The 27,833-nt window shown below is 40.6% G+C and overlaps 1 protein-coding gene across 2 annotated transcripts in view; it reads right to left on the bottom strand.

The window, feature by feature from the left end:
- Positions 1-213: 213 nt before the first annotated feature.
- The window catches only part of lrfn5a (leucine rich repeat and fibronectin type III domain containing 5a), a 114,308-nt gene continuing 86,688 nt past the window's right edge, over positions 214-27,833 (bottom strand). For both annotated transcript variants that reach the window (XM_047611933.1, XM_047611932.1), the window contains 7 exons: positions 23,038-23,166; positions 22,763-22,943; positions 22,221-22,376; positions 21,164-21,423; positions 18,944-19,411; positions 3,194-3,467; positions 214-2,071 (listed from right to left, as the gene is read on the bottom strand). In XM_047611933.1, coding sequence (XP_047467889.1) covers positions 1,088-2,071; positions 3,194-3,467; positions 18,944-19,411; positions 21,164-21,423; positions 22,221-22,376; positions 22,763-22,943; positions 23,038-23,166 — 2,452 coding nt within the window. In that variant the 3' untranslated portion in view covers positions 214-1,087. The remainder of the gene's footprint in view (positions 2,072-3,193; positions 3,468-18,943; positions 19,412-21,163; positions 21,424-22,220; positions 22,377-22,762; positions 22,944-23,037; positions 23,167-27,833) is intronic.

Genomic DNA, 27,833 nt, shown 5'->3' with positions numbered 1-27,833 from the left:
TGCAGGCCCACAAACACACCCATCACGTTTGCAGTTTTCTTTTTATCCCTTTTTATTTTACACAACATAACAACACAGTACATGTTGTCTTTTTCTGTACAGAAGCTTTCTGGGAGCTCGTGACCAACACAGGCTGTTGTATACCAATGTCAGTGAAAAGCTCGACGTTTCCCGTGTTCTTTTTTTGATTTTAGATTTTTTTTTATTCTTCCCTTTAAAAAATAACAATTTCATAAGAGGTCCATCAAAGTCTTCTGCTTGTTGCTTTTTCTGTCTCTATATGTCAAGAAAAGGTCTGTATTCCGCAGTAAGTAAGAAAGGCTATGTGTGAAATCTCTCGCTCTCTCCCTTGTGTTCGTCCCCTCTTCGACCTAATCCCTCGTACACGGAGCCGTGGTGGTCCGAAATCCTGTTGTGTTATCTGTAAGTGAGAGTCTGTTAGTGCAAAAGAAGGCACCCACTGCTGTTCTCTTGCCACGGAGCGGATGCGCACTCTCTGTGAGCGTGTGGACCTTAAGAATGGTGTGCTTTTCTCGTTCTTGCATTGTTTATTCCTGTCCCCCCCACCCCGTTTTACTTCACTTTTTGTCGTGGTATTTTCAGATACGGTGAGTGCCATATATCCGGCAATGACGTGGCGAGCCCGTTGTCTTGTTTTTTTCTTTTTGTGCTATAAAGTGGAACCAACGGGATAACTCGAGGACAACTACGAGACAAGGCAAGTTATCCACTCCATAAATGACCGACTGCAAAAATGGAAACTGCTGAAGTGAAAAAACAAACTGTAAACTGAAAACAAAGAACTGTGGAGAAATGTTTACGAAAAGAACAATAAAAAAACAAAACCTGAACACCCACACGTCAAGAAACACCCGGCCGTCCTTTCGCACGCCTATGAACAAAATTCAAACGTGAAAACGTGTACTCTAAACAGCAACAAACACTGTTTCCAACACGCTTTTACCTCCATTCGTACGTCTCTAAACAAATCCAAACTAGCACCCACACCGCAGACATACACTCACACCAATGATCGACAATAATGAACAAACCAAAGTTTATTTCATGGTCGTTGCCTCTTTCCATCTCAAACAGTGCTTTCTAAGATCCAGTCAGAATCGCACCGGCCTTGGTCCGAGTCTCCGTCCCCGTCTTTCGTGAGCAGCATGCCGCTCATCGACACGCTCCTTTTGTTGCGCAGTATGCGTCCGAGTTTAGGTGCCGCTCCTCCTCCCTGGCGGGACGAGTGAGTCTTTGAGCCTCCTTCGCTGAGCGAGTACCTCCTCCTCGCCCTGCTCCTCCCTCCCTCCTCCACGGGAAGAGTCTGGTACTTTGTGGAGGAGGAGGAGACGGTGGTGCGAGGTGCCCGGCGCAGGATGGGCGTCTCTCTGAACCGCGTGGAGGGCACCGGGCTTGGGGTGGCGAGCGGGCTGGAGAAAGGCGAGGGGAAGAAGGGTGGAGGCGGGGTCTGGTTGAGGGAGGTCGAGTTGTTGCGGTTGGTGTTTAAGTTTTCCAAGGTGCCGGGGGAGGTGGAGAGGAGGAGGGCCGAGGTGGTGGTCGTGGTGGAGGAGGAGGAGGAGGAAGGGGGTCGAGGGGAGGACGCCGGGGGCAGGGTCTCGGGCATCGGCGAGGCGTTGGAGCAAGCTGAGCCAGGTTTACTGGGAGCAGGCTTCCGCTTTGGCTTGGGTAGGGTACCCGTGGTGGCGGTGGGTGACGAAATGCAGGCCTGAACCTCCCCTACTTTCTCCCAGTCCTCAGCTCCAGGGCTCCTGGCTGTCCACGGCTGGCTGAGAACAGATGTGGCTGTGGAGCAGTCAGGCAGGGACGACTCAGACGACTGAGTCACAGTATCCTTACCCTCAAATCCTCCTCCTCCTCCTCCTGCTCCTGCCGCTGCTGCTGCTCCGCTCCTCTTCTTTGAGCCCCCCGAGAGGTCGTCTAATCCGACTCCGCCATGTTTCGAGGAGCTGGGAGTCACGGTGCATCCCTGCGACTGCTGCCCATTGGTCTGTGAGTGAACGTTGGTCATTGACAATGAAACGCCTTTGCTGCCCTCACCAGGGTTGCACACCTGAGGAAACAGCACAATAAAAATAGAAAAAACGCATAGTAATATGTATCAAGCATCAAGTGAAAATATAGACTTTATTTGAGTTACAGTTTTATACATTTGAGATTCAGCCCTTTTGATACACCAGAGCTGCTGTGCACACCTCCTCCTTCCTCTGCCTTGTGGAATTGATGATGCAAGAAGTTTTTTTCCACCCTGGAGGTCCCTGTACCAGGCCCAGGCAATATGCGATAATAAAACATAACCTGCTGCCATTTTTAGATGGTTGCTGAGCGTGGCACTCTTAGTGAAGAGTCTTCCAAATGGCACTATTACTAAAATGGATATAACATTGTTGTGCTTCATTTCTGTTGCATTAAATTTGGTGTGGTTCATTCGAGTCTGCAGCGTTTGTGTTTGCTCTTGCAAAACGTCATACAGGTTTACAGTAGGGGTTACGTGATTTTTTCAACACCGGCTAGTCGTAACTGATGCCGCTACGAATAAAAACACGGTAGAAAGCGATTTGCAACAATGAAATTTATAATGCTCATGCGCTACATACTGTGTACTGCAGATATGTATAGCCTGTATAAAAACAGGCTGCAACTCAGCACCATCAGTAGTGTTTAGTAGTACTTCACAGTGTGTATTTAGAAAGGATAGTGTAGTTGGGGTAAAAAAGTGCAGCATTTCTCTGAAGCCTTCTAAGAGTACTGCAGCTAAAGGTCTAGCAACTTTGACGATGAAATTCACCAATGAATTGTTGATCTGCAGCCTCCTGCGCTCTGTTAGCGCAGGGCGTTTGGTGAAGTCATCAAGTGACTGCTGTCTACTAGTGGATGCCTTTCAGACGAGTGTGAAATGCAGAAGTACTTTTGTTGTATTCAGTATTTTGCATGTCACAGTAATATGTGCTTCACCTTCAGTGAAGTATTTCCACACATTGGAACAGCTGCCAGCTTGCTATAAGGGCCCACTGGGCTCCTCTCCTGTCTTCTAGGATACATTCATGTAAAACTGACCAGTCGACTAGTCTGTACAATGTCTAGTGGGTACCATTTATTCATAATTAAACCATGTAGTGTATGACCAACTCTTCTTCCCTCTTTCCTGAATAGATTGGATAAGAGAGAGACCTACCTTGTACCGTATCATCAGGATGATAATGAAAACGAGCACCGAGGCCACTATTATCCCCCCGATGATGATGATCATAGTCCCGCCGAGGAACTGAGACTGCATGAAATGACACCTCATGTACTCCGACTCGGTGGTGAACTGCACGCAGCCGACCACTCGCGTCGCCGTCAGAGAGGTGATGACATCGTCGTAGATGGCCAGCACGCAGAGGTCGTACTGGGTCCCCGCTGCCAGGTTATTGACCAGGAAGTTCTTGCTTGATGGGGGAATCATCCTGCGGCAGGGAGAAGGGGGAACAGAGTGGGAGGTGAAGTCAATTAATGCAAATGTTGCACGTCAGCATCAGGAGATGAGTGAAACTGTGTGCACCTCAGCTGTCATATTTTGGTAATGTAAATTTATTTAGTTATAAAAATTTCACTCTCAGGAAAAGCTATTTACATGGAGTAGTTTTGGGGGTTACTTTGGATTTAAAAGTATATATAAAGTTATTCCAAAGTTCACTTCAGTGTCCCTTCTTTTTTGTAGAAAGAAGATCAATTTTGTGGTTGCTTTTGTGGTTTGGTTTGCAATCGATTCACTTCCCAGTGTAGAAAAGTAATTGAGAGCAGGGCAAAGTAGTCATGCTGTATGTATCTGTCTTAATACATTCATGGTATTTCTATATTTTTTAAATTGAGTGCACCAATTGCTGTACTGCACACTTCATGTGTTCATAAAGAAATATAACATCTAAACAATTTTGGACATGGAAACTAGACTGCAAACTTTTTCCAGTAGTCTATCGTTTGCCTGCATTTAGTCTAATATAAAAAGTTGCTAACTACACTGGCTTACTTTTATTTTAACTTAGTGAGTACAGAAGACCTAAGACATCCCTAAACAATTCTCCAATACCCATCCCACTCCCTTCTGATCCTTTCTCTTGGGTACAATTCTTAGACATATTGCTTGATCTGATGGCAAGGCAACTGGCATGACAATGGACGCCGGCATGTGATCACAGCCAACACATTCCGTATGCTTCCTGTGCCGTCTAAATAATAAATAAACCCACTGCGTTGCTTCTAAAAGCCTGTAACAGCATACTCCAGAGGAAAAGAACTACTATAATATACGGTTTAAAAGAAGAGAGGAGTGTAGAAAGAGCAACTGAAAGTACTTGACAGCAAAGGAAGAATAGAAATGATAAAGAATCAACGCACTCAGCTCCACTGTGTATTCTAGGCTGCTGAATCCTCAAAAACCACTCCAATTAAATGATTTATTTCTCAGCGTGCAACTGTGTCCCAACCCAGCACAAACACAGAAAACCCTCTTGTCCTTCCTCCTCAGGTTTCACAATGAAATGCAGAACGGAAACGGTGAGTCAATTTGGATATTCTTTTGGACAAGCAAAACAATGCTTTGTCACTTTGAGTTAAAGTTGCTTAGTCTTCCCTGGGTGCTAGTCACATAGTCTGAGGGTTTTGCTCATTTGTCCTTCAGTTTCCCTAAAAGGGCTCGTCAGCTTTTCTTGGATTCCCTCATTAAAATGCAAATGAAATCCCTCATTAAAGCCAACGAGGGCAGCTAGTTCACAGCTCATGGTCCTGCATACATGGAGAGGAGCAGAGGGCTACTTTGGCCAGGATAAAGCATCTGGTTCTGATTTTGAGCTAAGCGAAGGTTAGGAGACATCGCTAAGGTTTAATGGTTAGTATTAAGAGCTGCTGGATAGATCTAGTGGTAGGTCATTCACATACCCTCGGTGGGATGTGTGAGCATCCACATGACCCCATGAATACTAATAGGAGCATCTGAACGCGGGGTGACCACGAGTGTTCTCCCCTCTGCCTCTCTTGATGTTTATATCACTAGTGAACCTTGGCCACAAATGCACACACACACACACACACTGAAAATGCAATGGGACATATAAAGTGACATTGAAGAATGCAGCTTAATGACAGGAGTGAACATCCCCGGTACCTACAGTATGAGCTCAGATACAAGGAGCTACATTTGTATACGCATTACACAGGCAGAGATTCATTTCCCTATTATTGTCTCTGGATTCATTTGTGTGCATGGAGGTGTGTGTGGGCATGTGTAAGCAACTTGATGTCTGGTGTTTAAAATGTAATATCTATCTATCTATCAATGGATGTGATTTGATATTTGTGTGCATCAGATGTAGAGATGGTACACACTTGTGAACATTCAGTGGACTGGAACATTTCTTGACACTAAATAATAAAACCTATTGATATAACCTATTGAGTGTGGCTTCTATGTTGAATAGTAAGCATAGATATAACATAAAACCTACTTACTTTACTTTTAAGTAGTTGATTTAAGTGCTTAACCGCAACAAATTCAATAATTTTCACTAGATTAAATAGCTTTACTAGGACTATGTCCAGCACTTTAAGTGGTACTACAAATACCTATTGTGTTTAATCAAAGAACTTGAGTTTTAAAAATTCAGAAAATAGAACAAAATCATAAGAAAAAGATGAAATTAGCTTTAGCTAACGGCAGATTAGCTGAAGAGAGTGGGACTAGCTAAAAGTGCCCCAACTACTCCAAAAACAAATCCACAACATTCTTGGACCCAGCAGGCTTTTAAAAATGAACTTTAACATGATTATATCTGGTTCTGGAGGTATTAAGGCAGTGATTTTAATTCCGATAGTGTTAGCGCATAAACATTTCAAATTTGAAGAAACAGGACAAATGACATTTCACAAGCTAACGGAAACGTTAAGAAGACACAGTACAAGTACTTATAAGATACTGTTTTAAAAGAGATAGGACTACTCAAAACTGATTGGAGCCTCATAAATTAGGATAATTTCTTCAAGAAGTGTCACTGAAAACATCCACACTACTATTGGTGTAATTTAAAGTCATCAGACCTTGTGGGCCACCCCCGGCTGGCCCGGGTCCCTCAAGCAGTTGCCTGCCTTTCTGGTTGACAAGCTGCAGCTCTGATGACAAATAGTAAGATGGAAAATGTAATTTTTGTCACAGTGGCCAACTGTTCAGTGCAACATCTGCATGTATTAATAGCAAACACGTCTGCCACTCCATCTCATAACTCTACAACAGCTGTTCTACTGCTACTGAAAACAAGAAAAATATAACGTTTCTCCCTTGTGAAATCCATGTATCGGCAAGCTAGTGATGAGTTCTGAAAACCGTAACTCTTTTGCAGGGTTTTTAAATGGTTTGTTCAGATGAAGTAGCGACGCACAAAGAACTGAATCAGTCTTGACATTTTTACTCCTGCCAAATCAAAGCAGCAAAAAAGTTAACATCCTCATAACGGTGAATCAGTTAACACCCGCGGTGAATCATTTCTAAAAATTCTCAACTTCAACTCCACCAAATGTGATGCAACAGAAACGGAGCACAACGATGCCACACATTTTACTCATGGAGGGAGTAGGCAGATTCTTCATTGAATGTGCCACGCTCCGCAACGTTGTAAAAATTGCAGGGGCTTGGGTAGACAGTTATTCTTTAAAATAGTAACAATGCGCGTTGCCAGTGTGTATCTGACTCCAGACACATCCACGGATAGGTTGTAATTATGCACCTTGAGATTCTTTGCTTTCGCTTCTTGTCTCCACATAAATAAATGCTCTTGTCTCTGTTTTTCTCCACCTCGGAATCCTTCACGTCCAAGCAACCATTTGCTGCAGGATTACTTCTGTCGCACCGACCAAATTAGAATGTTTCTAAGGGCGCTTTCACACCTACATTTTGTTCTGATTCAGGGAGTAAAACAGTATTATTATAATGTTGCATTTAACTTTGGTTCAGTGGGGACAAAATAATCGAGACTAAGTCCTGACACCGTCAACACTACATTCATGCGAAGGGTTTTATGATGAGTCATTATTTAGCATAAAAAAGCATATTTTCAGTAAACCAGGAAATTGGAGTGGACCATTTTTTTATTGCTGTTCTGTGGTTCATGTTTTGTATATTGTTACGACTCAGTTCTGTCAGAGGTGAAGGAAGCAACATTAAACTGCAGTGAATTGGCTTTTTGTTTGGTTTATTCTGAATTTAAATAGGAACCCACCACTAACCGGTCCTTCCTTGCAAGAACATAACTCTGAGGATGTGCCTTGATTCCTTTGTTTCGTTTGCCCTTTGAACAAAAACTAATGTTAAATGCAACAGTGTAACAATCTTACATGAATTACTCCCTGAGCTGGAATGACACATAGGTGTGAAAACACCCTATGCGAAATCCATCAAGCTTCTTTGCATAATGAAACTAATAAATGTTAATTTCCATTGTCAGCATGTGAGCAAAGCTGTCATCTTTTATAATTGAGACGTACGTAGACCACTCATGGCACCGACGTTGTGTATGGTTTGGCTCTGCTGTGTTAATCTTATGAAATACATTTTCACACAGTGTTTTCTGTGACTTTTTCGCCCCTTGCGTTCTTTTCTCTCTTTTTTTTTTTTTTGACTGTGGGTGCCGTTAGCTTTGTGAACTCATCCAAACTGACTCATTGTGGCTAATTTCTTTGTGTCTGAGCTGGATCTGGCTGCCAGTGTTTGAAGCCCTACAGTGGGCAGATGATTGCCTTGGCCGAGACTATTACACTAATCTATCTGCTCTCCTCTGCCAAGCCCTCAGCCCAGGGCTCGTGTGTGTGTGTGTGTGTGTGTGTGTGGTTCTGGGTTTCATTACACTTTCCTTGCACAAGAGCAAACGTGCGCTAGCATGCTACTGTGTGAGTATGCATTTGTTTGCTCGTGTCCCTATGTGTCTGCAGTATATATGCGCGTGTGCATGTATATGTGTGGGTTCCATTACAGTATTCTTCTCCTCCCCATGGTAGCCTCCTCTTCCCAGTGGCTGTCGCTGTGTCTGGCCGCCTGCCAGCATTCATCACTGATACCGCTCTACGTGCTGGTGCGCTGGTGCGCTCGCGTGCGCTGATGCAAGCAATGCAACGTGTGTTTGTGTGCGTGTTAATCAACTCGAGCCTTCCTCGTTCGGGCCCGAGACAAAGCCAGCATCTCCATTAGTCACTCTCAGCTTTTCGTCTCGAGACAAATGATCGCCTCCATTCACAGAGCAGTCAACTATGATACCAGACTGTTCAATTTCAGACCATTTCACTTGATTAAATATTGGACAAAGCCTACAGGCTATAACCATGCAATACTCCAAGAGAAAAAAAAAATAATAAAAAAAGAAGCATTCATGGCAGTTATTCAACACACAAGACGGTAGCTTCCAGGTCGAGCTGGAACCATGTGATAAGCGCCAGGGCTTCTAATAACTCAGCTGTTGTCCCCGCTGGCAGCACATCCCAGTTTGACACGCGTGTGATGCAATGGATGAACACCTCCAGCATTTTTAAGTGATATTTACTGCTCTGGGATAGTTCATTAGTGGTTTAATGCACCTGCAGGAGAATGTCGTCTTTGCATTTCTTAACGGGAGAAGAGTTTGTCCAGTTTTGAACAATATGTGGTCAGATCTGACCTGAATTTTCATGTATGCTCTTATTTTTTAAGTTGAATAATATATGTTTTTGGCAGGCTAAAAGAAGTGTTTTAACATTTTGCAAAGTATTGCTATCTTGCCAAGAGTGTCTCAAGTCTTTTACTTTACAGTGCTACCACCAGTAGTCATACATTTGGGTTTGCAGAAAAAAAAAATCAAAATCTCACTAATTAAAACCTTCTCTTTTGTGTATCATACACATTTTTTAGTTCTATACTTGGCTCTACTGGCACATATCTGGATGATTTACAATTTAGGAAGTAGCCACTGTCTCTTTCGGCCCACATCCTAATAAGCTCACTTTGTTCTCAGTGGCCAGCTTCCAGGCCTCTGTTCCTGGTCGGTTGGACTTTTTCCATTAACCTCTTAATGTTCGGGCCTGGATCTGGTCAGAAATCAGCAAGTGAAAATCAGCACCTACAGGAACTGTGACAGCAAAGACTGCAGAACAGATGGCTGCGTGGTGACATGCACAGATGATTTGATGTGAATATAATGTGGTAAATACATTTAAAATTGACAATTAGACACTAAAACCTGGGCTTTAACACTGTATTGTCACAATTTTATTTACTTCTTCTGTCAATGGTTTTAATGTTGCGAATGATCGGTGTATATAAGCGGTATCTCCTTTAATCCATAAAAAACTGATACAAAAGCCGTGATATTCTCTCTAGGCTGTGATGTCACAATTTCCTGTCTTTGTGTTAAGATAAAATAAATGGATGTTTGCAGTAGCTTTATTTTTTTCCTCACCCATATGACAACAACGTCAGTGTGACTATAACAACATAATGTCTCATGTTGCAAGGGAGCAATGTGAGGAAAATTTCTGTCATAAATAACTAAACTGATGAGGATCCTGTTATGTGACTGAAAGCTCCAAAAGGGGCTTACAACATCGATGTGTTAAGGTATTTTCAAACTCAAGAATTAATCTCAAGATTCTTGGATATGTCGAACAGAAAAGGGATATTTTTTCAAGCTGGCAATGTAAGCTTGGTAGTTCATTTTGGGACAGAGCTCGACAACATATAGGGAAGTGGGTAGGCTGCGTCTACTAGGGTATCAGGGCAAAGTGCCAAATATTACAAAATATATCCTTGAATGATCCTCAGGTTCTGAAAAAGCATGCACCCTCGGGATTTGAAGAGCTGGATGGAATGTGTGTTACAAATTGTATCATCTGACTGAGACAGGAGGGTGAAACCTTTAAGAGGTTGTGTGCTGTGGACATGTCATTGTAATGATTTAGATTCCATTTAAGAAGGACGCTGTCTGGTTCCTCCTATTTGAAATAATTTTTTTTTTTTTAAAATTAACCAAGTAAAATAGAGAATGACTTTTGATAATTATTGGTAATTTATGTTGACTTGAACTTCAAAATTCTCAGATGAAACATCTGCAACATCTACCTGCTGGTGAAGAGCATGCGATACAATCAAAATAATCATGAGAGCCTCTAAATGGAACCTAAACCTAAATGAAATTGACTCCTATTTCATTACATTGTAACATCAGCTCTTGTAGTATATGACCGCTATCTACTCTAATTAGAATCACTTGAACAGAAAAACATGTGCACAGTTGCTCAAACAGGGAACGGACCAAAATGTGGGTCACAGAGATCTAAAAGTAGGTTGTCCAATTATTAATTACCAGAAAATGGTATTCAGTGCTCCTAGCCACAGGCTCCCATGCTACTGCGATGCAAGCTCTAAATTAAATAGCCCAAAACATGAGGAACTTTGTCAGATAAGCTAACAAAGTAGCATGCAAAAGCAGTTATGGATTTTTAAAAAATTTTCTTTACACTGCATTTTTTCCCTCCAAGATGGCGAATGCAGCGACTCACCAATCTTATACAGTGTATAATGACAATAAAGGGGATTCTATTCCATTCTGTTAAAAATATGTATTTGTATATGTATTTCTGACATGGGTTGAATGATAGCATCATTCCCATGATTTGTTTCCTCCATAGACTACTTAATATCACTTTCTTCACTTTTTCTAAACAATTAAACAAGCGAACTGACACACACATGGCATCAGAGCCCATTGCACAATCAAACCTGTTAAGAATAACTGGTTTGTAAGCACAAAGTGAAAAGGATTAATGGTAGTTCAACTTCTGCCCCATTACTGCTGGCCTTAAAGCTAATGTGGCTTACACAGCAGATGGCACAATGCCATGCTAATAGGTCTCACACGCAACATTGCAGAAACTAGCTTCTTATCTTTGTTTCACCATGCATAATGCCCCTGATGCCAGAACTAATGGTTAACAAGCAGACACACAGCTTGTAGGCGGAGGTAGGACAGGGATTTTGAGCTCAGGCCAGGTGGGTCTTGCCAATACCCACCCCATCCACCCTTATTCCTAAAATCCTGTTCAGAATTTGACTTGGAGAACAGTTTTGCAATGGATTATACTCCAATCAGGCAAAAATATTATGACCACAGGTGACAGATAAAGTGAATACTGTCCATCTTGAGATACTGCAATGTTGTGCTGGGAAACATTTAGACCTGGCATTCGTGTGGATGTTACTTAAACTTGTTGTTTAAGTAACATCCAGTTTCTCTGGCTGTAAAAACAAGGCCAGGTAATTTAAACTTCAGATAAGTAAGCCCAGCGGACATGTCGAGAACTCCCAGAGAATGAAATAGCGTTTTAATTTTCGCAGACCTAGTTGCAATGACACTCCTTAATGGCAGCAGTCATCCCCAGCAAGATGCAGCCTGACACAGACACACACACAACTGTTTAGGAAAAACTCAACAAAACATGAAGAACGGCACAACCTGGCCTCCAAACTCACTAGATCTCAAACTGATCTATGGGATTCACTGCAACAAGTCTGATCCTCAGAGGCCCCTCCCCTCAACCCATAGGACCCAAAGACTCCAACCAACATTCTGTTACCAAACACCACAGGACACCCTCAGAAGGCCGATGTATATTCTCTGATTGGTCACAACTGTTTTAGAGGCACAAGGGACACCTTAGGAGACCTGCACAATATTAGCAAGGGGGTCATAATGTTATGCCTGATCGGTGTAAGTCCAATTGGCATTGTTTGTATGAAGTGGAACTATAACGGTCTCTACCAACCACAGGCATCAAATGATGAAGGACACACTTCAACATTTGACTTTTGATGTTCATGAACTATGACCAAGCACTAAACAACACGGATGAGGATATTGTGTTTGTTCACTTTAACAACAGACTGGGCCGGAACACGAGCACTGCTTACCATCCATACATCCCTCTGTCCATTTTAAGTGTATATTTGGAAGCTCTCTCATCTATTTTCCTCACAATCACCCCCACACAGTAAAACTGCTGAGTATTACCGTTAATATTGAAATCCAATTTAGAGGCTTTAAGAAATGTTGGTGCAATGGACTGCTGCTTGCTGTGTAAAAGCTGAACTAAAGGAGCTAATGAGACACATTCTAAGCCTGGAATGAGGTTAATGAATATCAGATTACTCTTAGGGGTAACATGCGAAGCAATGCAGATCAAACCGAGCTTCACCTGCAGTCAAACAATTAAAGCTGCTGGTAACTTATAATGTGAGAGGTGTTGCTGTAGGGTCGAAACCTGAGAAAATCCAATCCAGCAATGCAATCACATGAATCACCACCTGACTGAAACTGAAACCAAAATAATGTGAGCAATAAATCCCAAGAAACTGGGAAATGGTGTCAGCGGACTTAGAGCTGGGGGGCTGCTTGTCGCTTTTGTCCCATCACATACAACACGGAAAAGAGCTTCACTGTTGGTGACATCATTAGTGCTGAGCACCAGCACATCTGAAAACATGTCAAAGTGGCAAACAGCGGAAGCTGTCCCAGATGTGGGGAGGACATTTCAGCACTATCTGTAGCTAGCTGTGGACCTCCATCTGCCCAGCTCAGCTCTGCTCCTCCAGTTTAGCTGAGTCATCCACATCTCTCCTCAATGCTGCTGCTGCTCAGCTCCTTCTATACATACTCCCTGCATACTGTTTAAATCTGCTGTAATTGGCAGCACCTTTTTTTTTTCATGTTTCCGGTTTATTTCTGTTCCTTCCATGCTACCATATCCCTATCTATTTGCTCTTCCCTCTCATTCTTTAATTCACTCTTGCTATCTTGTTTTTTTTTTTTACCTCAACATTCATTCCTAAAACGACTCCTCTCTGATCTATCCGATCATTCTTCTCGCCGTCTTTCTTTCCATTTTAAAGCTCCATCCTTCCTCCTCATGTTTTCCACCTTTTCTTTGTCGTTTTCCCAGAACCTCTTGCTTCAGTCCCCCCTCCCTGCTTTTCTTCCCGTCACTTTCTCTTCCTTCTTCCCTTCTCCTTTTCGTCCCTTTCAGCTTCTCCCCTGTGACCGTATACATTTACATACATATTTCCCTATTTGTCCTTGCTTCCTTTTCACCACTCCTCCGTCACTCACAATCACCCCCACTGCTGCCGTGGTGGTACTTGTCTGTGTTTAAATCCCCATAGACTACTTACAACAATAACACTGTTACGTTAGGCCCGCTATATGTTTATGGCGCCATAAAATCAGAATTGGTACATTACAGCGGGATAAAGGCGGAGGGTTTTCACGACGTAAGCACAGCTGAGCAAGGTGTTATACCTGGGCCACAGGGCCACAGGGACCACTGGCAAGGATAAACTACTTCCTGTTAAAGAGAGCGAGGGGAGAGTGGGCCTCTTTTTAAAAGCTCCGACTCATCCCCCGCCCTCTGCAGCGTGGCCTCATAAAAAAGCTTGCCACACAATTTGCTTGATGTGTAGTGTTTCCTGGCAAATGGCAGCCAGCCCCTGTAGCTCAATGGATCTGCTGGAGTGGAAAACAACTGCTGAAAGAGCATATAGTAAAAAAAAAAAAAAAATGAAAGGATATAAAAGCACATACAAAAAACAGCAGGGCAGAGGATTGGGATGGAGGGGGAATGTGCTTTTTGTGTTTGTGTTCTTAAATAACTTTGGGAATATCAAAGCTGAGTTTGTGTCCTCCGATAGACAATACAGCCCTTAGATTTGGCAGATAGCCCTTGCGCCTGAAGGCATGTAGCAGTTTGAGACTAACCATTTGTCAAGTTTATGGGTAAAAGCCTGGCAAACAGGCAGCAAATCTCAGTTCGCTTTAGCTCCGAGCTAATGTACACTGTCTGCTGTCTGGTTCCTCATCGTAGACTCTAACAATCCTCAGAATTACAAATTTTATTTTATTTATTTTTTATTTTTTTCAGAGGTATTACATCAGCTCAAAAATATTTTTTTTGACCAAGGGACGTATCGTCTTCAGTGGTGAGAATATTTAATCTGCTATTGTAAATGTGCTGGAAGATACTACTCTCCGTTTACACACTCATTCCAGCATACTGAGATGAAACTGATATTTTATTGTGTCAAATCAGATGAGTCTTGGGACTTTGTTATACACTGGAGTTGATCTTGCCATTTTATAAGTACATTATCATGTAACATTTCTCTTTTTTTGAATTCTTTGAATATTTTACTTTATATATTTTTTTAAATGCATTCACTTTTACTATCACAAGACTCATTATTACATAACATTACACATGTACTGAGTATAAGGCCTGTTTATGGCTACGCAAACTGAATGAATTAAAATGTTCTTATTATCAGTTTTAATCACACAAAGGTTACACACACACATATACATATATATACACACACACACAAACTGTATGTTTTTAGAAGCATGTCCATTACATTTTAAAGACTTTTAGTCAACCTGCTGCCACTTTTACAACGCTGCAGATTGTCACGCTCTTACCAGGGAGACAAACGGAGCGTTCCCTTGCTATGCTCCGTTTCTGCTGCGTCAAATTTGGTTGTAGTGGCACCCGATAACTTTACTTATCGAAATAAGCCTTTTATTTACATCCAAGCAGCTTAAAAAATGGTCTGGAGCTGGGGTTTAAACTGGAACATCTGTGGGTGTTCCCCACCTGAAACCCATGACTCAAATGCGTGACAAGAGTCCATTAAACCCGGATACTCAGCAGAGGAATTGCAGACTTTATTTCGGTGTGTCTTACTCCTCTAGCACAATGTTGTTGATTTTGTTCTCACAGTTGTGGAGCTGCTAAAGCTTTTGAGTTTTTGGATATTTTTAGAACACATTTTTTAGGGATTAAGCTATTTTACTGCATCAGGGCTCCAAAGACAGTGGGTGTTGATTGCTGAATAGACTGTAAAACTGTGATTTGCATTTAGGGCTAAATATATATATATAAACATATATATATTTTTTTTAAATGGGGGTTGTGGCCAAGACAAAACTAAAGGGTTTAAAATTTAAAAACATACAGGTAAAAAGGGTTAAAGCGCCTGTATTTCTTTGCGCAGTCAGTGCACACATACTGTATCTGTAACAGCCTCCTCTCCATCGTTAAGTCTATTCAGTGACTAATCAACACATCTATTCATATTGTGAATTGAATATTCCTCTAATCTCAGAATAGCTTGTTTTCATCCACACCTTCCCTTAATGAAGGGGAAAGATGTGTCCGACCTCTGAAGGAGAGCACGTTCTCCTTTGAGTGGCCGTGTTACGGTCGTCAATGTTGACGCTGGCTTGGAGTTTTACTATCATTATCAACACGGTTGTGAATTTCACAATAAAACAAGCGAGGCGTAAAGGCCAAAGAGTTCATGTGGGGTTCCTGCGCTGATAGGTCATGTGTAAAAGGTCACAGGATTATTTGTGCTGCATCAGCCTTCCCTTAACCTGACCCTGAAATAAGGGGTTAACGACCAGATGAGTCTCAGATATGGTCTGTGTGGATGGCTCAATTTACTCCCAGCTCATTCCATTTAACAACATACACATAAAAGCACACACATATAATTAGATTAGTGGCTTTAAGGACAGAACAAAATTAGCTTGATCAATCTTTATTTGAAGTTGTCTTAAAAGATTCCAAGAAACCAAAACACAAAACAAAAGAAAAAAAAAGAAAACACCAGCGCATATGTAGGGAAGTGGGTGAAAGAGAAAATCCTGGTCTAATCTGATGCATATTTACTTGGAGGTGCTTGGTGGATGGAGGAGGAAAATGAAAATGAAATTGTAAAAAGGTCAAGAATCCTGCAACACCTATAGTTCATGAAACAAGGGGCAGCGTAGTTTTGATTGAACATAAAAGAAATGTAATGCTAGATTACCTTTTGTCACTGCCTAATATCATTTTTCTAAACTGCTCAACATAATGCTGTAGGGTGTAACATCAGTGCATGGGATTACAGACGAATCAAACTAGTTTACTGATCAGAGTAAAACTGAATATAGCCATTGCATAACTTTGCTGATGGCTCTACAGAGAGGAGTTCTCCAATATGAGAAAACCGATCATAATTTGAGCTAGCCAAGGGAAAGCTGTTTCCTTCAATTACAGGTAATTTCCTGGTCATAAACAGACCTTTGTCATATTGATGGGTGACATCCACACATGTTCCTATTATTATAAACCCCAACTCCCCACCAGTTGTTTAGAACTGAAGAAGCTACTTGACTGAGTGGTGAATCATCTCCATGCAACCCTACAAGTCCAGTTTCCCCTGTTTCATCTTATGTTTCATGCCTGAGAACCTTCACAGACATTATGGAGCCAGTTTCAGTTGATACAGAGAAGAAAAAAACTCACGCATAGTCCCACAGTCAATCAGAGCCATTTTGTTGGTGGTCAGATGCAGAAGCTCAGGTTTGACTACATCACTCTTACTGGGACAAAGTGCCCACAAATACATCTTTTGGATACTTAAATTATTTTTTCATATGCTGTAAGGCTTTTATCTGGACTGGATACATTTTTCTTAAAACTAAAGATGGACTTATCAGCATTATATGTCCATCACCACACAGCACCTTGTTGGACTGCAACAATAAGAGCAATGGGAAAAGTGGTAACCAAAAATAGAATTCCAGTGAGCTTGTGGTTCTGATACCATTCACTTTTGTGACCAACTAGGCAACAGGCCTGTCTCTGGAGGAGAAATACAATCCTTAAGCAGGAAGGCTGGCGTTAAAACACCGGTAGTGTATCAGTAAACATCTGCCAGTCTCAAGTGTCCTTGAGCAAGAAACCGAATCCCTGTCAGCCCTCGGCTGGCTGTTCTGCAGCTGACCCTGACCTCCCTGTGGAAGGAGCATAGGGTGGGGTTTCCCTGCTGCGATCCGTATCCATTCAAGTAGTACAACTATAAAATTTTGGATATGCAGCAGATCACAGGTCCAGGAGGTTAACATGGCCTGGAGGGTATACCGGCAAAGGTTTAAGCTGTCGCTGATTTCACAGTATGAAGGAGACAGAGCCCCTCATACACTCAACAGCACTATGCTGAGCAGGTGGGGATTAAGGCACAGAAATGTCAATGTGCGGCAAATCAATAAAGGCTAATTGATCCTGAAAAGCAAGTGTCCCTATCTGAGGCAACAGTGCCAGACATACCCTGTCTGTCATTCTCTTTCATCTCCCACTCTCGCCACATTTCCTCTCCGTCGTCTCCCCCTCATTTTCCATTCAGCTTTTTTTCTCCCCCTCCCTCTTTACTGTTTTATTTTTCCCACTCTGCCCCCCATCTTATTCTTCTCTGTGCTTGGGTAATGAAAAAGCGGAATCAATGGGCTGCTGCTTTGTGCCAGCCGAGGTGTTGAATGGAAATCAATGTGCTATCTAAAGGCAAGAAAGCTGCAAAAAAAAAAAAAACACACAAGAGATGCACAAACGGCTTTGCGTTGAAAAGAAGAGGCAGAAAAAGAGGAAAGAAAGAAAGAAAGAAAGAAAGAAAGAAAGAAAGAAAGAAAGAAAGAAAGAGGAATGATCAAGGGTGGGTGGTGCATTGCTGTCTAATTACTCCTCCACCATATCCCCACAGGAAGCTGCTTGTTTTTGTTGTCATGTTCTATAACTTGATATTTTCCAATAAGATTTTTTTTTTTTCCCAGTTTCAAATTCAAAGCATTAATGCACAAAGGCTTTGGTATGCTCCGTGTAAGTAGAAGACTGAGATGAAGAGGAAAAACAGCTGTCTTAATGTGAGAGGCTGTGATATTATCTTTACAAGACAGGCAGCTTTAAGTCCCGTCGGCGTCTCTCTAGGATGCTTTCTCTGAATGGGGTTAAATGCTGATGAATTATGAGCAGAGATTAGGAATAATTTGCATGGCAGATAATACCGGCAGATTTGTCAATGAGCAAGCTCTGTTGGTCTACAATATATCGTCGTGGTCTGAGAGCAAATACGGCTGTAGGGTCAGGGGATCAGAAATTCATAGCTTGTAGTAAGAGATCTGTCCTCAGAGATCAGGGCACTGTCATCATCGTGACCCAGACGGTCAATCCTAGAGCCCCTCCACTTCCTGATGATGATGCGTCCTGATGATGTATGTACGGGGATTAGCGGCGATATGAAAGGCAGATAATGTTGACAGATTTCCCCAGAGGAGCCGTAGCAATAGCTGTAGACGTGTTTGTTAATTCTCCCTCTCCCATTTCACCCTAAGTAAATATTGGGCTCAAATAACAATCGAGATCGATCTAATCTGTGTAATCCTGAGCAAACTGCAAAAGTCGAGAAAGGCTAGCAGAGCTCTCTCCCTGTCTGTTCGTCAAGGCCGTCCTGGTTGAGTCAGCAGGCCGAGCCGTGCTGCGACGGTTCTCCGGGATTCAAGGTGAGGACCATGAACTGGCTCACGTCTCTTTGCTTAACAACCCTGTTTCACCCCTGTGTTGGTTTATCTTCCCCTGACATGAAGTATCTATCTGTGCTGTAATACAATATATGACAATGGGCCATTTATCATATGATAAAAAACGATGCTCACAGTCATCCACATTACTATGAATTCTATTTACGACAAGGAACCATTTAGGAACGTACCAAGGCTATCTTCTACTTGATACATAAATGTGACATCCATATAAAAAGCCTCATACTGCCTATGTTACTACTATACTATACTATGTATATATTTGTACTAATCTTGTGGTACCCTAGTTGCCATATAGTCTTAATTCCATTCAATTTTAATGTGTGATCATTAAAGTTGCAGCTAATCTTATGTAATCTAATCTTTACAGCACAGACTGTAATTCTCTACCTCAGTTTCCACTGTGTAAACCACCTGACTCTACTGTGATGAACATCATGGTAAAGCTGCAATACCGTCGGCCCTACCTGTAGACCAGCGAGTCGTCCTGGCTTCCGTTGTACTGTATCTGGAACATCCTAATTCCCGGTATATTCCTCTGGAAGTTGAACTTGATCAGTGCGGTTGACGACGTGGCCTCAGCTGTCACCACCCTCTTATCCACCCCACCCTTCACGTCGCCTGTCACGTTGCTCCCGTTTGCACCACCCCGGGTTGAGGTGGAGATGTCGGACGATCCCGGATCAGGCTCTTGGATGTTGTTGGTGTTGTTGGAGATGTGGGGGAGTTTAATAATAAGCAGGTCTACCGTCTGGTGAGCCTCTCCGGCGGGGTTGGAGGAGATGCAGGTGAAAGAGCCGGTGTCTTTCACGGTGCTGATTAGGATGTCCAGAGTCCCATTGGTGTAGACCAGTGTTCTGGAGGAGTTAGACACCAGTTTACCCTCAGGGGAAATCCAGTGAATGGCTGGCTCTGGGTCACCTCTTGCCTTACACCTTCAAGGATAGAAAAGCAGTGAAGTGGAACTTATTAAACACAAGACAGAATGGGGTCAACTGTACAGTAAAAGTGGAGCACTGTTTGATGGTTGTTTCTGGAATCCCTCCACCATCCCCCTGGGACTTGAGTGGAAAGGAAAAAGAGTGTGGATGTTTTTGCACTGTGTTGAAAGAGCACATGAATTTGAGTTACACTGCATTTTACACTACAGCCTAGAAAACAAAGACTTAATGACTTAATTATACTTAACATTATACTTAAGCTACAAAAAGCCTACTGTGTACAAGTAAAGGTGACAAAAGGTTAGGGAATAACGGGTAGAAAGTTTTCAGAACAGTACAGTAATCAGTACAGTTATATGCAGTTTTATATTTGGAAGCTTTTGGATGAAAAAAATACAATACAAATGATCATCAAGTTCACAAAAGTCATTCATAACATTTAAAAGCCCTTGTTATTGCTTGAAAAAAAGGCCCCAATCCCAAGGTTATTAAATATATTCTCACATACAACATTGTCAAAATAACTTTCTCTCATGTGCAGTATACATAAGTACAAGTTTCAGTGTATTTAGTTTTGTGCTTATTTAATGTTTGCTTTTTTTGCCTGCCGTGTGTGTTGTCCTTAAACTGCCTGCTGCTGCAAATCTCCCCACTGAGGGATTAAGGATTATTCAATATGATCTTATTTTATAAAAGAAACATATTTGAGCCTGAACCAAAGAATTTTGTTCATATCCAAGAAAAAGAAATCAATCAGTCAGTTGGGACTAAGCAATAGATTTCTCAGCTCATACTTACAGCTATAAATCAATAAAGATAAGACCAAGAAATAAAGCAGGAATCTGCATGAGTAGTTCAGTCCAAATGAAAGGTGCAAATATAGAACTGAAATCAGTGAAGCATAATTACTTTTTGTGGTAACTGAGATCTGGATTATGCAAAAAAGGTCACAAGTCACGTAAATAAAATATTGAAGAACTAAAGAAAAAAGTTATAAAAAAGTACTTTAAAGTCTTCAACATTATAAGACACTAAAAACAAGAAGTACAAAGATCAAGGTCATGATGACCATTGTCTCTGTTATCACAATAAGTGTGAAGTGCTTTGAGAATTTGGTGCCACACACCGAATGCTTCCTCCACACAAGGGTTATAATATTTTATAAAAAGTGCAGTTCATTTTCATACTGAAATTGGACAAATGAAAGCAACACAAAGACATGCATTTCAGTGCTTTTACATAATACTCACAATGTCCTAAATGCCCAAATGTTTAACTGCATAATTTAGTAATTGAAATGGGTACTTCAAAAGATGAAAAATGTTGGATGGGGTGATGCCTGATAATATGCACGTACACCTCATATATGAAAGAAAATCATCACAACTCATTGATTTTCTTCAGCCATTTCTCTCATTTTCGGCATATTTCCATATTTAGAAACATAACATCTATCATGATTGGGAATGTGCGGCCAATATATATGCAAATGAGGTAATCATCCTCTCTCAGACCTGTTGTTGTCTTGGTTTTGTTTTGTCCTTCTACATTTTTCTGTTCCTGTCTTGCGCATCATTGAGCATTAGGGCTTTTCATATTGTCAAGTGTTTGTGTGTGAGTTCAGTGAGATACAGCGATGACTGGTTAGAGGGCAAAAGTGTAAGGTACAATCAAAACCTGACTCTAATTTTTATTGGCTCCATGCCATCATGATATTTTTCCTTGATTTTAGACAAGAACTGATACCTGAGCGCGACTCTCTGCCCTTCGAGGACCCTCATCTCATGTGAGTATCTGGTGATGAGTGGAGGCTCACAGAGGAATTCCTCCTCGGGGATGGACCAGAAGTATCGTCCAGAGAGGTGCTGGGGTGTGGCACATGTCTCCAAGTCGTCTTCCCTGTTCAGCCGTCGCAGCCAGAGTAACTCACAGTTGCAGTGGAGTGGGTTGCCACCAAATGACAACGCAAAGGAAGTGGATGTCATAACCCCTGACGTTGCTAGGACCTGGGAGTATGACACAATGATTGCATTTTTTATTATTTTGTTGATGACTGAAGCATGTTTTTATTCAATTTATCACTAGGCTCTTTGAGCAAGTTGTCAGCTGGATGTTAGATTCTTTACCCCCTCCACTATAAACTAATAGATAAGAAGAACTGACTGTATAAATGACCAGACCAGAGCGTTTAAAATACTGATTTTGTACAAATAAGCCAAATTTAGAAGATTAGAAAAGTTACGGTGTTGTTTTGATGTGGCTTTACTTTACTTACTGCCATTTACAGTAATTGGTACCAGGTTAATGTTATCTGTTATTGACATAGTCTATGGAAGATCTAGACTAAATTAAAGCTCTAAATTAATTATTAAGTCATTCATCTTAACATGACATTTGATATTAAATGTGGTGTTCCTCAAGGATGTGTTCTTGGTCCTGTTCAGCTTTCACTGTAAAAACTTTCTCTGGCTAATGTTATTGCCCACCATAATGTCACATACCACTGAGCTCAACTTTAAATCTCTGTTCTCTCTGACTGAAGTCAATTTTTGACAGACATTCTAATAAAGCTGCAAAACATGTTTTTTATTCTTAGGAACATTAGCAAAATTGGAGCTCACTCATAGTGGATGTTTTACTCTAACAGAAGAAACACTAAATGTTTCATAAGTTCTTTTTTTATACAGCTACTTTAAGCTATCAATACAAAGCTATACAGAATGCGTAAGTACTATGTTACAGGCAGGTCTTCAGTTTTGGATCTGAATGTGACTTGGATGTTTTAAGAAACTTCTAAGAATACCTGCGCTCGTTGAAAAAGTGGGTCTGGTGGTAGCTTTTGGAGCTTATTGGAGGTGACATCCAGCCGGTTGAGTTTCTGTAGGAGGGAAAAAGTTCCCTCCGGAATGAAGTCCAACATGTTGTGGTCTAAACTCAGTGTGTGAAGGCTGACCATTTTCTGCATGAGAGACAAAAAGAAACAGAAGCTTTTTTGAATCACTTTTCAGGATTTGTTTCCTGAATCCCAGGGTGATGAATTCCAGGATACTGTAACATGGAGAAAAAGGAGTGTCAAACACTGACTATATGTATGTCAAATTTGGCTACTACTATTTTCCCAGCATTTTTTGCTGATAAACAAAAGTATTAAGTAAAGAGCAGCGTTACTTAAAATCTCCTTAAGACAATAGGTTGCAACTGTATCTTGGCTATTTGAAAAGCCCACATAATGACCTTTGTTAAGTCCCAAATCTCCTATATATCTTTACTTAAATTTAACAGTTTTTAATAAGCCTCTTTTCAAACAATCTTCAAAGTGTTGCTGCTGTTTAAGCAAATCCTGACCTGGATAGCCTCCCATGGAATAGAGTCCAGATTATTGTAACTGAGGTCCAGCTCCTCCAGGGCCAGCAGGTCGTTGAATGCTCCCTGGTGGATCAACATCAACTGGTTGTTGTTTAGAATCAAGTGATGAAGTTTCGACATCCCACTGAATGTATCATTGGCTATCCTCGTCAGCCGGTTACTGTGAGCGGTTCAAAAAGAAAAAAGAAAAATCATACAAACACCTAATACATTAAGAGGATTACATATTATGCCGTTCCATTGTCAGTTGGTACCTGTTGAGGTGCAGGGCTCTGAGGTTTTCCAGATCAGCAAAGGCATGAGGTGTGATGTAGGAGATGGTGTTTCGGGATAATGTTAGGTCAACCAGCCGTGTCATATTTGCAAAATCTTTCCTTTTCACGCTGTGGACACAGATACGTACAGAGTCAGTATACAGGAGGACGTGAGAGTATTCCTTTAAAATGTGATGTTGCATGTTTGTCAGTCTTTCAAAGGGCTTCAAATGCACAGTAGACTTGAAAAGGGGAAACAGGGGAAACGCTTTTAATATTTAAAGACAAAATTCAAACTAAAAAAGATTTCACATATGCTATTCCTTTTATCTTTGAAGCTCATTCAATATTTGTGAGTGTGAACAACTCTCTCCAAGGGCTGCAAACCAGAGAACCGAGAATCTAAACTGCAGTGCCATCAGGAGACAGCCTTGAGCTGCTCCGCTGACTATGACTATGACTTACTCTGCGGGGCACGAAGAATGTGCTTTTTTTTCACACCCAAACGAGTTTTATTTCATGCATAATGTGACTGTGTCCCTATAAAAAGCAACCTCGGTTATGACACAGTGTCCAAAAGTTCTTATACGACTTATGCATCTTTGCCAGAGAAGCTCCAGGCTTTTGTCGCCTGATGACATCGTAGATTAGTGTCTCTGCTTCCAGTTTGGAGGAAACATTCTTTTCCACACAATAAGAGTGAATTTTACAAGTCTAGACTAGTTAATATTTAAGTGTGGTTAGCTACTAATTAAATCGGAGACATTTTGATGGCAAATTACCGTAAATGCATATTATAGTAACATTATATTCTATTTTATGTAAGGACAATTAGTCTGTCATTTTGTTTTTGCCCCTTTTAAAATCATTCATACAAATATCAGAGACTAATGAATATATAGACAATTAAATTAAATTAAATTAAATTAAATTAAATTAAATGTCACTACAGTTCTAGTCCCATTGTCCTTCTTACAATACGTTAATTTATAGGAAACACACTAAAACAAACCGGTAGATTCTTTCATTATTTTTTTTTGGTAACACTTTCTATGAAGGTTGTATTTATAATGCCCTATGAATGCACTCATAATGTTTTATAAGGTGTCTATAAAGCATTATAATGGTCATTATTACATCTATATATATATTCACAAGTCGTTATAACCAACTTCATGATGCATTATGACAACTGGTTATGAATAATTATAATTTGAATCTGAATAGTGCATTATAAATATGTCAATATCTGCCTAGTCACTTGTTAGTTTTATAATGCATCATAACTACTTTGCTTTGCTAAATGTGCATAGTGATGCATAATGACTTTTGACTTCGCCTATAGTGCTTTATATCTGTAGTTATAAGTATATGTAATAAAGTTATAATAATGAATACATCTCCCTACAGCACACAGTTATAAACAGCTATGCAATATCATAAGTGCTATTTGTCAGCGCTAAGTAAAGTGACAAGAATATGACACTATTATTAACAGATATAAGTTACTATGAGTAATTAAAAGGTGCAATGAACTAAGTCCTGAGTCTGGCATCTTTACCCCATATGCACAATGTTAATATCATAGGTGTTATTTGTCAGCTTTAGGTAAATTAGTGCAAATGAGGTGCCTGGACAGTAAAGACAAAAGAAATGCATTTAGTTCACTATATTTTCATTTAAACCAACACACATAAGCAGAATGATTATCAACGCTCTGAGCACATTACACAAACACATGAAACAGGCCACAAAAGTGGCACGGCGTGGTCCTAGAGATGTGGCTCTTAAAAGTGCCTTTGGGTTGGTGAGGTGATTCAGGGTCAGAGGTCAGGAGATGGTTTGACAGCAGCTACAAGAAGAACAGAAGCAAATCTTTAGTGCTCTAGCTGGGTTTGTTTTTATGCAGAAAGGTTTGAATGAAAACACATAAGCAGATCACGTTTTTTGTTTAAAGCAGCCTAATGAGACATTATGTTACCGCATATCGTGCAGGCACCGCAGATTACCCGTAGGTGGCTTAAGCTAGCGAGACGAAACTTACAAGACACGGCTAGTTTTAATTCACAAATTAGATCGTTTTCATATTCTTGCGTTTAATGATTGAAACCATTCAAAACCATTGCATTAATATGTAAACGATGTGCTTCATGTAAGCAAAGTAAGACATTAGCTCAAAAAACACTAGCAGGACAGAGAGACAACCTACCTGTCCTGGAGAGGGCTCAGTGGAGAGGGGAAAGAAAAACCGCTTTACAACTAGTACATACAGTCAATGCTTTACGACAGTGGGAGGAGCTGGGGACGGAGGTGGGTGGGGTCAGAGGTCAGGGGTCATGGACTAAGGAATGACATTTCTGCAATAATAATATTAATAAAAACGATATCGAAATAATATCTGACGGCATTCAATAAGGCGGACATTTCTAGCGATTCTGTATAAGAGACCGATATAACAAATAACCATTAATTTTTTTTCGAATCTCAAAGTGCCGAATCCTGCAGCAAAATTGACGTTACATTAAAAACCGAAATAAGACCATTACAAATTTAGTCTAAATGAAATTAAATCAAACCTCTTCATTGCGCAGTGTCACATTGACAGCCGTCCTCACGAAATAAATTCCAATTGAAATACATCAGTTTGAAATTCGTTTCGAGCCGCATGAAAATTTGAGAAAAATCGGCAGGCACCAAACACTAGATTAATTTTCGTGACAGTTTCACATCCACTGTGACACCGGGGTTGGCATTTAACCGCTTCTTTATAAAGAATCGCTAGAAATGTCCGCATTTATTGAATGCCGTCAGATATTATTTTGATATCGTTTTTATTAATATTATTATTATTGTAGAAATGTCATTCCTTAGTCCATGACCCCTGACCTCTGACCCCACCCACCTCCGTCCCCAGCTCCTCCCACTGTCGTAAAGCATTGACTGTATGTACTAGTTGTAAAGCGGCTTTTCTTTCCTTTCTCCACTGAGTCCTCTCCAGGACAGGTAGGTTGTCTCTCTGTTCTGCTAGTGTTTTTTGATCTAATGCCTTATTTTGCTTACATGAAGCACATCGTTTGCATATTAAAGCAATGATTTCGAATGGTTTCAATCATTAAACGCATGAATATAAAAACGATCTAATTTGTGAGTTAAAACTAGCCGTGTCTTGTAAATTTCGTCTAGCTAGCTTAAGCCACCTACGGGTAATCTGCGGTGCCTGCACGATATGCGGTAACATAATGTCTCATTAGGCTGCTTTAAACAAAAAAAAGCGTGATCTGCTTATGTGTTTTCAATCAAACCCTTCTGCATAAAAACAAACCCAGCTAGAGCACTAAAGATTTACCTCTGTTCTTCTTGTAGTTGCTGTCAAACCATCTCCTGACCTCTGACCCTGAATCACCTCACCAACCCAAAGGCACTTTTAAGAGCCACATCTCTAGGACCACGCCGTGCCACTTTTACGTTTCATGTGTTTCATGTGTTTGTGTAATGTGCTCAGAGCGTTGATAATCATTCTGATTATGTGTGTTGGTTTAAATGAAAATAAAGTGAACTAAATTTCTTTTGTCTTTACTGTCCAGGCACCTCATTTGCACTAATTTACCTAAAGCTGACAAATAACACCTATGATATTAACATTGTGCATATGGGGTAAAGATGCCAGACTCAGGACTTAGTTCATTGCACCTTTTAATTACTCATAGTAACTTATATCTGTTAATAATAGTGTCATATTCTTGTCACTTTACTTAGAGCTGACAAATAGCACTTATGATATTGCATGGCTGTTTATAACAGTGTGCTGTAGGGAGATGTATTCATTATTATAACTTTATTACATATACTTATAACTACAGATATAAAGCACTATAGGCGAAGTCAAAAGTCATTATGCATCACTATGCACATTTAGCAAAGCAAAGTAGTTATGATGCATTATAAAACTAACAAGTGACTAGGCAGATATTGACATATTTATAATGCACTATTCAGATTCAAATTATAATTATTCATAACCAGTTGTCATAATGCATCATGAAGTTGGTTATAACGACTTGTGAATATGTATAGATGGTAATAATGACCATTATAATGCTTTATAGACACCTTATAAAACATTATGAGTGCATTCATAGGACATTATAAATACAACCTTCATAGAAAGTGTTACCTTTTTTTTTCCATTTGCCAACTGTGTGTATGGGCTTTTACAAACAATAGTTTTAGAGGGCGTAATTGAATTAGCATGGGATATAACAAAACGTAACGTAAAGAGAGATAACTGTTATACCTCTGACCAATACTGAGTTTATCAGAGTGAATGTATTAATACTGGCACAGATTTTTTTTCTTTGACTGTATCTGACCTAATAGAACCACTGGTTTTAAGGTTTAACTAAGTTAAACTTTTCAACTTAAAATTTACAAGATATTGTCAATGATACTAATGAGAAATTATGGATGCTACAACAATGTAAGCTGCTTAGTTGTTGTCTGTGAAGGTTCTTAGTCACCCAACTGATATTATATACAAAAAAAAAAAGATGAAACAAGGGCAACTGGACTTGTACAGTTTCTTGAAGATGTTTCACCACTCATCCAAGTAGTAGCTTCTTCAGTTCTAAAAGATGGGTTTGGAGTTGGGTTTAATAGGAACATGTGTGTAGTGCCCATCAGAAACACACACTCTGATGGAGTCATTAGAATGCCATTCATTGGTGAAAGAAAACAATCAAAATCGTTTCCTCCAGTTATATGTAAATATATGGTTGTTAACAAACACTAGTCATGCA

Source organism: Mugil cephalus, chromosome 17 (assembly GCF_022458985.1).
Source record: "Mugil cephalus isolate CIBA_MC_2020 chromosome 17, CIBA_Mcephalus_1.1, whole genome shotgun sequence".
Classification (NCBI taxonomy): domain Eukaryota; kingdom Metazoa; phylum Chordata; class Actinopteri; order Mugiliformes; family Mugilidae; genus Mugil; species Mugil cephalus.
This window is presented reverse-complemented; position numbering and strand designations above follow the sequence as displayed.